The sequence below is a fragment of the Hyaena hyaena genome, unplaced genomic scaffold, assembly GCF_003009895.1.
Source record: "Hyaena hyaena isolate Hyena2069 unplaced genomic scaffold, ASM300989v1 scaffold_93, whole genome shotgun sequence".
Lineage (NCBI taxonomy): Eukaryota > Metazoa > Chordata > Mammalia > Carnivora > Hyaenidae > Hyaena > Hyaena hyaena.
Genome location: NW_024080724.1, coordinates 2644218 through 2659379, shown reverse-complemented (window position 1 = coordinate 2659379; position 15162 = coordinate 2644218). Strand labels below are relative to the sequence as shown.

The 15162-nt window shown below is 56.1% G+C and overlaps 1 protein-coding gene across 1 annotated transcript; it reads left to right on the top strand.

Annotated features, from left to right (window-relative positions):
* Positions 1-2139: 2139 nt before the first annotated feature.
* On the top strand, positions 2140-12724 carry GRHPR (glyoxylate and hydroxypyruvate reductase). Its single transcript, XM_039234857.1, has 9 exons — positions 2140-2265; positions 3812-3942; positions 5071-5143; positions 5693-5809; positions 6690-6778; positions 7881-7985; positions 8742-8877; positions 9688-9818; positions 12382-12724. The coding sequence occupies exons 1-9, from the start codon at positions 2183-2185 to the stop codon at positions 12501-12503; spliced, it is 987 nt and encodes a 328-aa protein (XP_039090788.1). The 5' UTR covers positions 2140-2182; the 3' UTR covers positions 12504-12724.
* The last annotated feature ends 2438 nt before the right edge of the window (positions 12725-15162 follow it).

The following is a 15162-nucleotide window of genomic DNA, read 5'->3' as shown; positions in this document are numbered from 1 at the left end:
GCATCGTGTTGTAGCAGGCCTAACAGATTCAGAGACTCTCCCTACTCCCACCGGGCTGGCACAGTGGGTAAGAGCCTGGGTCTGGAGTTGGGGTGCTGGGTCTTGAATCCAAGCTCTGCCTCCTAGTAGCTGTCTGACATTAAGCCAATGATTTCACTGTGCTTGCCCTCAGCTTCCTCATCTGTGAAGTGGGGAGAATAACAGTCTGTCTCACAGGGTGTTGTGAGGTTTAAATTAGTGAGCTACCATGTCCAGTGCCTGGAACTTAATAAGAGCTCCATCAATATTAGCTACTTACTACATCATTAATTTTACCCAGTGAACCCCTCTCCAGCCCAGATCCTTTCTCTCTCTGCCACTTCACCAGTTCCCTCCTCACGGACCGGCAGCTAGCTCCATGTTCCAGCTCACACCCGCCACCCACTAGCACTTACTGAGTGCCAGCCCAGTGCTCTCGCTTGGAGGAGGGGACCCATTAAATTGTCATGCCATCTCCTGCCCCTGGTGGACAAGCAGTGTCCTCGCCTGTCCTGGTGTGTAGGAGGAGCTGGACTCAGGTGTCATCATTGATTAACACGCTGTGTCCCCTGGCCTGGGGACAGAAAAACACCTTTGTGTCAATGTTTAAAGTATTTTAGAAGCTGTCCCTGGGGTGGCCTAGCAGTGCAGATAATGGTCTCTGGGGTAAGGCATTTATTAATGTGTTACTTAGGGACATGGCCAGGGATCCAAGTGACTCAGGGGGCCAGCTCTAGCCTCTCCAGTGATTTGCTGTGTGAGCCCAAACTGGACACCTTACCTCTCTGTGCCTGTCTCTGTTTCCTATCCGGGCCCTGAGGGGGCAGAAAGGGATTCAGATAAAACTGGCAGGGAAGAGACTGCCAGACAAGGCTTTTGTCCTCAGAGTGCTCCTAGGCCTGGCGCCCCCCTCCACTTGTCCCAAGTCTGGTTTCTGCGCCTACATTTCTGGCCAACTAACTACCTCAGGGCACCAGCGTGTAGGTTTCCTTGGATGTGTTACTATTTGTCAGCACCCGCTATGTGTGTGACATGCTGTGGTAACATGTGGCACTCTACATAGATCATCTCTTCAGCAAGCCGTGATGTAGCATGACTAATAACCCCATTTCACAGATGAGGAAGCTGGGGCACACAGAAGTTTAGTGACTTGTGGCTAGTGGGTGGCAGAGCTGGGATTTAAGCCCGGGCACACTGGCTTCAGGGCCTGAGCTCCTCGCCTCTCCCTCCGCAGCCTCAGTGCATGACAGACACCTAATACAGCCCAGGGGCCATGGAAATGGAGCTGTTTGATGGCCACAGTAACCCTCAAAGGTAAGTGATCATTACCCCATTTTGTAGCTGAAGAAACTGAGGCTGACCAAGAGGACTCAACTTGCCAGTCAGCAGTTGTCCAGCATGCCAGGTGGCCCATAACCAGTAAACTCCCCCTCACAACTGTGGATTTCCTATGGGGAAATGCACCAGGTATTAAAGAGGCCATGCCTGGATTCACACTGCCCTGGCCCAGCCTCCTGAGTATAGAAGACACAGGCCTGGATCAGAGACCAAAGGCCTCTGCCTGGAACAGTGTGACCATAAAGGAACAGATCTAGCAAGGACAGTCAGGCTCTGGGAATTAGGATGGTCCCTGACTGCATCTCCCCTTTCCGGACAGACACACTCCGACAGCCATAGTCTTCCTGACAGGCATCCACACACACTCACACAGGACTCTCCCCGGAATGCCCCTTTCCACCCCAACTCCAACTCCAGACACACCTGCCAGTCCCTGGGCCTTTGCGGCAGTGAGTGCTCAGAGAGAGAGGCCCTGGGGGCCAAGGGCTAAGGTTCACCAGAACAAGTCCCAGTTCCACCAGGGCTTGATCACGCACACACAGCTTCACAAGGCTCACGCTCAGGGGGCCCACAGTTACACCCCATAAAGTCACACCGTCATCGCCACTCCCTTAACACGCACAGTCGCCACTGGAGGCCCACCGGCTCCCCTCCCCCACCCCGCCCTGCCGTCTCCCCCACCTCCCCCCTCTCCCCCCCACCCCTCTGTTCCTCCCTCCCCCGCCCGCCCAGTCCCAGCCCCGCCCCTCCGAGGCCCCGCCCCATCTCACGTCGCGTCCCGCTTCCGTCCCGCGGTCCGGGTCAGAGTCGCGCGGCTGCAAGGTGGATGAAGCCAGTGAGACTCATGAAGGTGTTCGTCACCCGCAGGATCCCCCCCGAGGGCTGGGCCGCGCTCGCCCGCGCCGCAGAGTAAGAACCCCGCGTCCCCGCGGCGTGCCGAGTCCCCGGGCCGGGCCGGGGCTGGGGGAGGTGGCGGGGAAGGGGCTCCGGAGCCTGGGACCCCCAAGCCCAGTGCCCCGCACCCTGGGTGACTCAGCGCCTCCAGGCGCGCCCGGGCGGGCTTGGGGCGGTCTCCTGTCGCCCCACTTGCTTTTGGTGGGGAGGCCCCGGACCGGCCAGGGGCCAGAGGGAGCTGGGACCGTGCACTTGCGCCTTGGCCGGACTTCCCAACCTGTGCCCGACCGGGCCGGTCGTGGAGTTTACGGAGGCTTGAAGAAAGTTCTCTGCGGCCTAGCCTTGTCCGAGCCTGTTGCAGTGACGCTGGGCCCCGCAACTCCCATGGCATGTGCAGTGTGGGTGAAGGGAAAGGCCTGGGGAGAGGGGAGGCCGCCCGTGACGCAAGATCCAGGCTGTTAAACCTTTACCCTACCAGGGTCACGGACCTTGGCAGTCACTGGCCTGGTCCCTTTGGACAGTTCACAGGGGCCTTTCCTGACCCTTAAATTGAAGATTGCATGCCAGTTTTTCAGGTGTTTCCTGTCCATGAACTCTTAATCCTTGCAACACTGTGGAGTTGGTACTGTAATTCCCGTTTTACAGATAAGAAAACTGGGAGAGGTTAAGGGCCTCACCCAGAGTCGCAGGGCCCTGGGGTGGGGGGAGCCGGGGTTTGCACTCAGCTCTGTCTGACTGCAGTGTGAACACTGCGTCGTACAGGTGTGCACTGTCAATGTCAGGCAGAGAAGGTGGGACCCAGTGCCATTCGAAAAGGAGATTTCTTTCGTTCAGTACACCGAAACCTTTGCTGCGGGCCTTCAGGGACCCAGCACCGAGCGGGAAGGGGGAAGGCGGAAGCAACAACGGTGGTAACGGCCGGAGCCCGCACAGCTTAGCACCCGTGTCGTGCCCATGGAGAGGAGGGTGAGAGGTGGCCTGTGCCAGGGGCTTGGCCGGCCAGGTGCTGCAGCAGGGTGTCCCGGGAGGTGCCATCAGCCGTCCGGTGTCTTGCCGCGGTGTACACGATAGCCGCACCGAATTAAATGGCAAGGACTGGGAGGCTGGGCAGCACCGCTGGGAACACGGCCGCTGCCCACGGGCGCCGTGGGGGTGTGCGGGAAACTCCTCCGCGCCGCACCGCTTTGCTCTTGTCCTTCCTGGCAGGGTCCCAGTAGGAGGCTTCTCCGTGGCATGGATTCCCAGGACAGGACGTTCAAGCCTCATGTGGGGCGGGAATGGCCCACGCCACCCCCATGTCCCCCCACTGGCCAAGAGGCCTCCTGTGAGGGTGACAGAGCTCAACAACCCTTTACCCTCAGCCACCCTCTGAGGACAGTTTGGAGGCGGCCCCGCGCCTGACCCTGACTCTCCTTAGCCAGCCCCAGGCGGCCTGAGGCCAGAGCGAGCAGAAGGCAGTGTTTTCCACTTGGAAAGGGAGCCACAGCCCTGGGAGGCCTCTGGGAGCCTGGGGGCCCCTGGGGACTCCCCTGCTTCTGAGCGGCCTTTCTTCGGGCTTCAGCTGCGAGGTGGAGCACTGGGACTCGGATGAGCCGATCCCCGACAAGGAGCTGGAGCGAGGGGTGGCCGGGGCCCACGGCCTGCTCTGCCTCCTCACCGACCACGTGGACAAGAGGCTCCTGGACACCGCAGGTGTGTGCACTCTGGGGAGGATTCCATGAGTGTGCTGGCCCTGCAGGGCACCTCTGTCTGCGGCCGCTGGCTTCCCACATGTCTGAAGCGGCCCGAGTTCTGAAGGCATTCGCTGCTGTACCAGGCCAGAGGGAGCCGTTGTGTGCAGCTCCCTCCAGCACAGGCATTGCTGCTCTCCTGGCTGGGACTCCGCGCCCTCCTCCAGCCCTGCCACAGCCTTGCCTTATGATCTCGAGAAAGGCCCTGTCCCTCCTGGGCTCGTTTGTGTGCTGTGGGAGGGCCCGTCTTCAGTGCCAAGCTCCAGCAGGGACCCAGGATGTGTTAACCCCAGCCATAGGCCTCAGCCCTGGGCCAGGGTAAATGTCACCCTCTACAGTAGTTTTGAGGAAAGGTGCAGACTCAGAGGCTGTCGGATGGGAAGAGGCCCCCACGAGTCAATGCCGAGCCAGTCCATGCCCCAGCCTTGGCCCTGGAGCTTTCTGGTGCCCTGCCCTGTGGAGAGGGGGTGAGGGGGTCACACACACACACTTCTCAGTGGACATCTCAGAGGTGTCCACAGCAGGGCCCAGGTGTGGTCAGTGGAGCCTGGAGGCTTCACTAGGGGAACAGTCCAGTGGGTAAGAGTAGAGGCCTTAGTGTCAGAGGCCCCTAGGTAAACCCCAGCTCTGCCACTTGGCAGCTTGTGACTGGGACAGGCCACTTCACATCCCTGAGCCACAGAGTCTGTGCACTGAGGAGTCAAGGAGGATTGTCAAATCAGTTGAATAAGATTGTTCAGAATTAAAACTTTTTTATAGTTTATTTATTTTTGAGAGACAGAGCATGAGTGGGGGAGGGGCAGAGAGGGAGACACAGAATCCGAAACAGGCTCCAGACTCCGAGCTGTCAGCACAGAGCCTGATGCAGGGCCCAAACCCACGAACCGTGAGATCTGACCTGAGCCGAAGTCGGACGCTTAACCAACTGAGCCAACCCAGATTGTTCAGAATTTTAATAAGGAATAGCCATGTCAGCCTTTCCTCTTACTCTAAGAAAATAATAATAAGCAGATGGCTCCCTGATATCTCCAGTGTTGTGGCTTTGAATCCCATGAGGAAAGAGACAAATAATGCTTTTTCTGCACGACAGGAGCCAATCTCAAAGTCATCAGCACAATGTCCGTGGGCGTTGACCACTTGGCTTTGGATGAAATCAAGAAGCGGTAAATGCAGCTTGCACATGTGGAAGGGTCCAGGGTGAGGGCTGACCCCCAGAGCCGGAAGGGGAGCAGAATGTTTATTTGCTCGCATCCCTCCATCCTTCGGGGGGGACGTGAGGTGGCTGATGATAAAATCTGTCCACGGGGGCACAGGTCAGTTACAATAAGCCCAAATGGTCACAAACGGCAGGTTGCACCCTTTCTCACTCAGTATGGTTTGTGACCCTCACAACAACCCCTTGAAGTAGAAGAGGCTAGTATTCTTCTTTCCTTCTTTAGATAAGGAGATTTGGGAAGGTCAAGTAGTTACTTGCCCTGGACTCTGGGCCCTGATCTTCCATCTTTGTGTCCTTCCCCAAGTGGGAGATATGCGGAAGGAGGGCTGACCATTCCCGAGGGCTCATTTACAGCTCAGAGCTTGCGGCGGGCAGCACAGACGGGGGGGGGGGGGGGGGGGGGGGGGGGGGGGGGCAGCAGCTTGTCGATGTCCCAGAGGTAGACATTGACAAAGGTGCCTGAGGCCTGTGTTGCCACCGGATCTTTGCTTCATAGCGGCATCCGTGTGGGCTACACCCCAGATGTCCTGACAGACGCCACGGCAGAGCTCGCCATCTCCCTGCTTCTCACCACCTGCCGCCGCCTGCCAGAAGCCATGGAGGAAGTGAGGAGGTGAGTGAGCCCCCGACGGGAAAGCTGGCTCTGCCCAGGAGCTGTTCCTGAGCACCCAGTGTCACCCTGGTGCGGATGCGATCCCTGCCCCCAGCTGTGTCCCGTCTACTGAGGGGGGACGGACTCAGCCCACATCCTGAAGTACAGGGAGGGGCTGAAGAGAAATGTGGGGGAATCGTGGCACGGAAGGGAAATCGTGAGCGGGAAGGACAAGGGAGGGACGGATCCGTTTTGCCTGGTCGGCAGGGAGCCGGGCCAGAAGTGTGGATCAGAGGCTTCACACAAGAAGGAGCAGGTGTGCGTCGTCTTGAACCCTTAGAGGGACAGGGCCACCCTCCTTGCTCGTGATGCTGGAATCCCAAAAGCTCTGAAGCTGAAGGTTGTTTCGTAAGTCTTTTGGTAGCAAAACCAGACTAGAAACAACAGAAGGCTGTTTATGATTCTTATTTTTCTCACTTGGTGTAAACATTCATTTTTTTTTTTTAAGTTTACTTACTTATTTTGAGAGAGAGAGCACGAGCAGGGGAGGGGCAGTGAGAGAGAGGGGGAGAGAGAAAATCCCAAGCGGGCTCCACCCTGTCAGCGCAGAGCCTGACGCAGGGCTCAATCTCACGAACCATGAGATCGTGACCTGAGCTGAAATCCCAAGTCGGATGCTTAACCGACTGAGCCCCCCAGGCGCCCCATCCCTGGTGGCTTTAAAGAGAGTCGTTCCTGCTGCTTATCCAAAGCACTGAGTGCTATGAGTGTGACTCGTGTGTGTCCTTGGACCTGGAGAGCAGGCTCTTCTACCCCTGGGGGTTCTGGGTCTGTGAGTTCGCAGGGAGGCCTCATCTTTGCCCCAGGCAGGGCCCTCTTACCCCACCTCCCCTCCTCACAGTGGTGGCTGGACGTCGTGGAAGCCGCTGTGGATGTGTGGCTACGGACTCTCGCAGAGCACGGTCGGCATCATTGGGCTGGGGCGCATAGGTGAGGCCCCCACCTTCCCATTTGCCCGCTCCAGCAACCTTGGCATGGCGTGAGGCTTTGGCGCCCCATGTCTGGACATTGACAATCCTTTGGAAAGGGTGGCCGTAACTGGCAGTTCCCAGTGCACTTTGCATTCAGTAGGGACATCTAATGGACTGACACAGTTTTGTAAAACACAGGCAAAAAAAAAAAAAAAAGAAACAAAAACAGGAGTTTGTTAAGAACTCGCTGGGTGGTAGAAGCAAGCTGTAAGCGTCCCGATTCTGTATGGTGACAGCTCCATGCAGAACAGATGAAGATGATGACGACCACAGTGGCAGGGTTGGGGCCTCTAGGAGGGTTTCCTGTGGGACAGCTCATGCTCCCCCGGGACTGTCTGGATTTGTAAAGCTTTGACTCAGGAACCACAGAGTCCGGTGGGCAGGGCTTACCTGTGATTCTACAGACAGGACAGTGGCTCCTGCTTGGAGAATTCTGGCGTGAAGGGTGTGCTCAGCCAGATAAGCCGCTGTTAGCGGTACTCTGGCATCTGTCTGGCAGAGGTGAGGGTGAGGATGGAGTGCGTGGACGGTCTGTCTGGCCAGCTAGCAGGGCCTCTCACACAGAGTTGTTTGGAGGAACCCACCAGCTTTGGGCCGCTTTCTGATTCCGAAAACCTAGCAGCCCGAGCCTGGCTCAGTAGCAGCACATGTAAAAATGTCTTAAAGATTTGGGCCGAGTTGGCAGCTGAGGGACTGAAAAGTCATAAGAGGTCTTGGGCTGCGTTAACAGAAGCAGGGGTCCCGAAGCAGGGAGGGGACCACTCAGTGAGACCTCTCCTGGGATGCCAGGTCCAGTTCTCAGGGAAGGTTAACAAATGGCCCTCAAGATGGCCAGGACCATGTGAGGACAGCACAAGCCAGCCACAGCCACAGAGGAGCTGCGGGGCTCCCTCCAGATCTCTGGCCCCTCGCGGGCTGGTTCACGGGGCCGGCTCAGTTCGTGTGGGGACTATGCTGATGGAAGGGCCAACCTCTCAAGGGCTCCCTGGCCCTGGAGCTGCTGGGTGCTACTCCTGCCCTCTCGGGGGTTGGGGACAAGCCAGGACTCTCTTTGCCTCCAGGCCAGGCCATTGCTCGGCGTCTGAAGCCTTTCGGCGTCCAGAAATTTCTATACACAGGGCGCCAGCCCAGGCCTCAGGAGGCAGAAGAATTCCAGGCCGAGTTTGGTAAGTACAGCCTTCGTTTCCACAGGAGCCCCATCTGTGCCTGGCTAGAGGGGTCTGTTTCTGAGGTGACAGCATTTTGGGGGCAGAGTGTGGGAGCCCCAGGTGTGTCTAGGGCCTGCGGTGTCCCTCAGGTGCTGATCTGTCGGCCTCTGGACACAGGCCCGGTGAGAGAGCACAGGGACTTATCCAGGCCACACAGTGAGTTCTCTTTGTGCCGGAGCTCTCCAGGTCACCTGCAGAGTTCCCTGTCACTGCTGTCCATGTCTGGGCAGAGCAGCAGGGATGGTGATGGATGTAAGGAATTGCTGGGAACTCTCACTCACATTTTCTTAATAAGCCGGGGAGCCCTGTCCCCCAGCCTTGCATCTGGTGGACACAGTCCCTTGGCACGTGCATAGCCTTGTGAGCGGAGGGCAGCTGGGTTTTAGCCATTCCTCACACCTTTGGCGCATTGCCAGAGGCACCCAGGTCCCACTTGGGTGGGACCTTGACCTTGACAAGCTCCTGCCCCTCCCTGGCCTCAGTTTCCCCATCTGTGAGACCAGAGGGCTGGACGAATGCTGTAATACACTGGATCCCACGAGCAGCTATCGACTTTGTAGTTATCAGAGGTGTTCAGGTAGAGACAAGGACTTCAGGAAGTTTCTTGGGAGTTTCCAATTCAGCACAAGAAAGCAAGGACCAATTCTGGTTGCCCACCCTTCTGCTGTCTCCACCCTGGGAGCCGGCATTTGATGGAGCCCCGCCCTCCCCCAGTGTCCACCCCCAAGCTGGCCGCCGAGTCTGATTTCATCATTGTGGCCTGCTCCTTAACGCCTGCAACCAAGGGACTCTGCAACAAGGACTTCTTCCGGCAGATGAAGAAGACAGCCGTGTTTGTCAACATCAGCAGGTACGCGGTGCCTTCAGCCCGCTGGCCATGTTGTGGGGGCAGACCTTCCCTCTCTGCCACTCCAACCCCTTCCTAGATGGTGCCCTGTGAACCTGCTCAAGTCAGTGTGGAGGCAAAAAAGGCAAAGGGAAGGATTTCATGAGCCCCCCCCACCCCCACCTTAGGGTTCCCCACTCCAGAGGAGGTGACCTGGAGGGGAGCGAGACCTGCAGGAACATAGGGCTCATGCTGATGGCCGACAGCATCCCAGCTTCCATTTACTGAGCACCTGCACGTACCCAGTACCGTCCAGGGTGCTGCGTCATTTCTTACTGTACAGACACTGCTTCGTGTGCAGTGTGAAGTCTCCAGCCAGCCAGTTAGGAATCTCCTTGCGTCTCTGCCCTCAGTAGGCACGTGCCCGCCGGCAGGCTGCGGTGGTTCTCAGTGGGTGCCCCGGGGACCAGCCACATCAGAAATGCCTCGATGGGGCCCCACACGAACGCAGATCGGGTGGGTGCATTCTCCCCGTCTTCCACATCAGAAATGCCTCGATGGGGCCCCACACGAACGCAGATCGGGTGGGTGCATTCTCCCCGTCTTCCGGAGGAATGGGGCACGCTTGCCCAAGGCCACGCAGCTGCAAGGTGATAGGGCTGGGCCTCTTGGTATTACCATAGAGACTTATTGTAAGGAAGTATCTTATTACTTTACAAGCCAGTGCCAAGTGTGCCTGGTCAGTGGGAAAATTCATTCTGTGGCTGGTTCTGCTGTAAAGGAGGCCTGGATAGAGGAAGCTTCTGGGTACCCACATCACCATGTCATCCGCAGGGGAGACATCGTGAACCAGGACGACCTGTACCAGGCCTTGGCTGGCGGGCAGATTGCCGCTGCTGGACTGGATGTGACGACCCCGGAGCCACTGCCTACAAGCCACCCTCTCCTGACCCTGAAGAACTGTGGTGAGAACTGCGATTTCCCCATGCAGAGTCACGTAGGACCCAGGTGATCTGGAGGTGCTGGGTGCACAGCCGCTGTGAGCAATACCGAGCACAGAGGGACACGCCCGGGACGGCACGTTTATGCTCTTAGTGACACTGGCACATAGGGACGAGGGGAGGGGCCTTCTGAGCTGTGCATCTGGGTCTCTGTCCCTTAGGGAATGAGTCTAGGTGGTGGGGGTGGATTTGTTAAAAGGAAGGGGGTGACTGCGCGTCTTCCATCCATAGCTTGCGTGGGTAAAACCCATCACTAGAAACTGCCACGCCCAGTTTAAGTGTGAGGAACTAACAGTGTAATTGCAATTCTGATATGTGTAACTTGTGCCAGTTAGTCTCTTGCCTCCAAACCTACCCTCGGCTATTCCGCTGTCGTGTTGCGGCGGCTGGGACGCTGCCCACCCGTTGCTGCTGGACCCGCTAGCTGGGCAGCGGCAGGACCCGGCTTCCTCCTGCCTTCTCGCGGGTCTCTCTCTGTGAGCAGCACGTGGCAACGCTTCCTCGCCCAGCAGCAGCCGTTCCTTCTTGCGGCGGCCAGTGAATCTGGTTCATGGTCTTCCCAGCATCAGCTTAGCCCCTGCTTAGCCCTTGCGCCGCCTCAGAGATGCAGGCCTTGAGGCCTAGTTGCAGGGCTAGGAGGGGCCCTTCCTTCAGTCTCTGAACTTTTGTACAGTCCCACCTCTCCCTGTCGCCCAGCCCAGGGAGGTCGGTTCTGGCGGTCGCTGTCTAGGATACCCTAGTGTGGAGGTTCTTAAAATTTCTACATTCATCAGTCACCTGAAGGGACTGACCAGGCACAGGGTGCTGGGCCAAGGGCTTCGGCTCCAGGAGGTCTGGGGTGGGAGCTGAAAATATGTGCTTATCATGGGCTCCCACACCAGTGCTGCTTTGAATGGGGCCTCAAAACGTAGGAGTTACAGGATTTTTAAAAGTTAGATTGCTTGTGCATCTAAAATGCGAGACGTGTGCGTTTTCCTAAAAGTCCATCTTCTCGTCGTCTGTCGTCTCAGTCAACTAGTGGATTAAGCTCAGCCCGTGCAAGATTCCTTTCCGAGCCTTTGAAAATGCGACAGGAAAAGATTCCAGCTGGGCTCTCTCTGTGTGTTTCCTTGATTTTTGCTGACTGTAGGGTTTTCTCCATATTCCATGATCTCTTCAGTCCTCTTAAAAAGTCTGATCTCCACTTACGTTAGCCTAAATAACTTTGCTTTCTAAGAACCAGAATAATGCAATTTTGCATACTCGCTTAAGTCTTTAGATATCCCATGGTACTTTTGTTCCTCAGCCTTGATTCTTTACCTTTCCCCATCTAGCTTATTCTTTTCTGTGTATCAGAATCTTTAAAAGTCCATTGTAATTTCAGGTGTGTATTAAAAAAAAACAAACCAAAAACTGGGAACCACACTTCGAGAACCGCTGCCTCAGTGTTCTCTTTCTAGCCTCCCCACGTACTGTATACCTGGTCAGCGTTCTTCATGGTAAGCTCTGTCCAGGTAGCTGGTGTGGTTTCTGTGTCCAGACTTATATAGAACTGCAGGGTCTGAGCCAGTCCCGGTCCTTTTTTTACCAGGAAAGGGAATGGGAACTCAGAGAGCAGGTTCTTGGCTGCCTTCCTTCCCTGCAGGGAATGCTGTCATCGTAGCCCTTGGACACCTGGCCCCAGCACCCATGCCAGGCTGAAAGGAGGAACACTGGCTGCCATATCTGGGCTGCTGCCCACAGCTGAGACTGTCCCATCCCTGCGAGGCCCGGGAGTGTAGCCCAGTGCCCTGGGTGCTGCTTTTGAAAGGCGTTCTTTGGGGACAAGTGACCTCACTTGCTCTGCAGTGGGAGGGGCCAGAGGGAGCTGGTCTGTCCACTGTTCCTTCTTGTAGTGACTTGCGTAGATCAGAAGCCATGTGGCACCACGTTCAGGGTGGTTTAGGGGCACGGGTATGGATGACCAGCCTGAAACCCCCAAGCTGAACTGGCACCTAGTTTCACCATCTGATTTCTGAAGGGCTGGGTCTAGATAGGCTCCAAGACCCCTTCTGGGCTCATCATCCTATTTAGGATAAGTATCTGTCACCACCCTCACATCTAGGTTTCTGTGGCCCCGAGTCCCTCTGCCGTTACTCTGACAGCCCCACGGAGCAGCACACATAAGGACAGTAGGCAAATCAAAGAACACTGAGGCTGGGGAGCCTGGGTGGCTCAGTCAGTTGAGCGTCCGACTTTGGCTCAGGTCATGATCACACAGTTCGTGGGTTCAAGCCCCGTGTCAGGCTCTGTGCTGACAGCTCAGAGCCTGAAGCCTGTTTCAGATTCTGTGTCTCCCTCTCTCTCTGCCCCTCCCCGACTTGTGCTCTGTCTCTCTGTCTCAAAAATAAATAAAACCAAAAAAAAAAAAAATTAAAAAAAAAAAAACACAAAAACAGAGGCGGGTTCTCTCTGTTCTTTCTTACTGGCAACCCCTGGTGGGGAAAGCAGCCCACTTTAAGGCTCTTGAAACACCCATCTTACCTCCCTCTCCTCCTCCCTTTTCCAGTGATCCTGCCCCACATTGGCAGTGCCACCTACGGGACCCGAAACACCATGTCCTTGTTGGCAGCCAACAACTTGCTGGCTGGCCTGAGAGGGGAGCCGATGCCCAGTGAACTCAAGCTGTAGCCAGACGGGAGTCCTGGAAGGTCAGGAGGCCAACAGTGCCCTTGGAGTGTGTCAGTGGGCACAGGCTTCACTTGGGCCCAGAGGACGGGAGCCAAGGAAGAAAGTCTGATCTGCTCCCATCCTGCAGAAGGAAGACCGGTGCTGACACACGGGCTTGCCGCTTTTGTGGTTCGAATCATCTGAGCCAAAAGTATGTGATCCTATTAAAGAATTGTCTGAGAGACGGTGTGGGCCTCTAACTGGGAGAAGTTAACACGAGCACCTGCTTCCCTTTCTGAAATCAGGGCATCTAGCGGCCTGTGGGATCTGCCCCGCCCCCAGCCCTCACCCTCCTTGCATGTGAATTATTAGAACCTGTCCACACTACCTTATCCCTCATCTCCTGCTCTGCTCCTTCACTTCTTCCTCACTGAGGGTGGGACAGCCATAGCCCAGTGGTGACCACAGCACTTCAGTCTGATACCTAGACCATCAGTCAATATACATGGCAAAGAGAACTAGGTAAGGTCACAGTACTCTCATTTTGGGAGCCAAGAAGTGGAGATAGGTGGGTTTCTTAATTTTTATTTTAAAGTTAGCGTCAGTACCTTCACGCTCTGCTCCCTTTGTCCATCTCCCGCGTCATCCCCACCCCAGGTGGATGCCCTTTTTCTGATCACCACCTTGCTTGCTCCTCCTGCGGCCAGGCCCCTGCATGGCCAAAGCCCTGCTCCCACCGAAGGCACCAGTTTCCGGCTCTGCCCAGCCACGCCAGCCTGGCACACGGAGCTTTCGCCCCGGGAGGCAGGTAAGGGAGCGGCAGAAAGCACAGGAGTAAGCAGCTGGTTAGGAGGGGCACAGGGCGCGCTGAGAACAAGGCTCACCCACGTCCTCGCCTCCAAGGCAGAGTGCAGGGAGCGCAAAGGGGTGGAACCGAGGGGGGTGGCCAATGATCGTGCGGGGCGGTGTGAAGGGTGTTTTTTAGGAGGTTTGGGTTTTTTTATTAAAAAGTACTGGTCAAAGCAGCATTAGCAGAGAAAGCCATACTACGTCCCTGTTTGTTTCAGCCTTAATGACCTAGGTGAAGAAAAAGAACACGTTTAGTTAGAGGCATGAATGTGACAAAGTTTTTATTTCAAAATCGCAAATTTTGACCAGCACAGCACCACTGACATGGGTGCCCTGACAGAACTTTGTGATTTGATCACCAGAAATGATTATGCCGGGCTCTAATTAAGGCTAACCAATCAGAATCCAGGTACCCAATACCAGTTATAATTCAGGTAGAAACCTCGGATCATAGGAACCCTGACTGGTTTTGCAGGGAACCTCTGAATTATTTTGTAAGTTCTACAGCATGTATGAGGACGCTGGCCCAAAAGCTTGCTTCTCACACATAGAAACTAAGAGGTAGATGAGAGATTCCAGATTCCATCTAGCCGCAGAGAGACAGGGCTCCAGCCACTGTGTCAGAGCCAGGCCCTAAAGCGAAGTCCGCTTAAACCGGAGCGGAGGTGAGGGCGCAGCCTCCTGGCACCTCCTCCTCAGGCTGGGAGGGCTAGCACTGCTCTCCCCGGTGCTACTGGTTCCTCTCCCTGGGCCTAGGCAGGGCCTCTTCTGTGCTCCACCTTGACCTACCTGCTTCCCAAGGTTAGTGTCCTCACAAGACACTGGTCCCGATGTCAAGTAGAGGGGTGGATGTAGAGCCTCCTCACAACACGTCAGAACACAACCACTGACAACAGCCACACACCCGACCGAATTTCACACGCGATCTATCCTCTGGCAGTCTCTTTCCCACATTGAGGAAGGAGAGGAATCACAGAAGTCTCCCGTTCGGCTTTTCTCCCTGGAGCTCAGTTCACAGGTCGATGCTGAGCCCGACTCTGAACGTTCGGATCTCAGCCACAGACAAATGTGTGACCTCGCACATTAGATTCAGAGGAGAAAACCCATGCCGATCGTTTTAGGCTACACGTACTCAGCTCCCTACTCAAAGGGACTGAAGGATTTCTCTTGATTAAGCACAATGGTTTGGTGTCTCTAAAAAAGCCGTATAAAAACTGAACTCCCGTTCATGCATGAATTAAACTGACTTCATGAGCTCTACAGAGGCACGTCTCCCGGAGGCCCAGGAGCCAGGGCTCAACCTAACACAGGTGCCGGCAGAGCCCCGACAGCGCAGGAAGGGCTGGCGAAGCGAGGCCCTGCGGCCCCGAGACGCCCGGGCAGTGGCCCCGAGAGGCCCGGGCAGTGGCCCAGATGTCTCCTCAGTCTCTGGTGCTGCCTGGTGACTGCCATGCTCTGGGCTGCCCAACTCTCCTGCAGAGTCTGGAAGACATCTATCTGGGAACACTGCTACGTTTGGATTCTAAACATTCAGTATTGGGTGGGAGCAACAACAATAAAAGCTCAGGTCTACACTTTAAAACTACAGTATATAAAAGTAAGTAAACCCACGGTGGAGGGGGTTAACATCGTTTTTGGTTAGTGTGCAACAAAAACAGTGACGTAGGCCTGGGAAAGATGCCACCTGGGGCGAGAGAGTGTGAGGAAGCGAAGCAGGATGGGCTGTCACTGGGTGAGACGCGGCAGGCTGGCCCGGCCCCCGGAGGCTGGATGGAGCGGAGGGTAAATGCGCCATGAAAGATCCCACAGAACAGGACTCCACACCACCGGA

Bases quoted from the DNA above. Each gene is read 5' to 3' on its own strand.
- GRHPR (XM_039234857.1), top strand. From the start codon at position 2,183: ATGAAGCCAGTGAGACTCATGAAGGTGTTCGTCACCCGCAGGATCCCC. The intron at 5,810-6,689 runs GTGAGTGAGCCC...CCCTCCTCACAG, and splicing joins GCCATGGAGGAAGTGAGGAG to TGGTGGCTGGACGTCGTGGA. The intron at 9,819-12,381 runs GTGAGAACTGCG...TCCCTTTTCCAG, and splicing joins CCTGACCCTGAAGAACTGTG to TGATCCTGCCCCACATTGGC.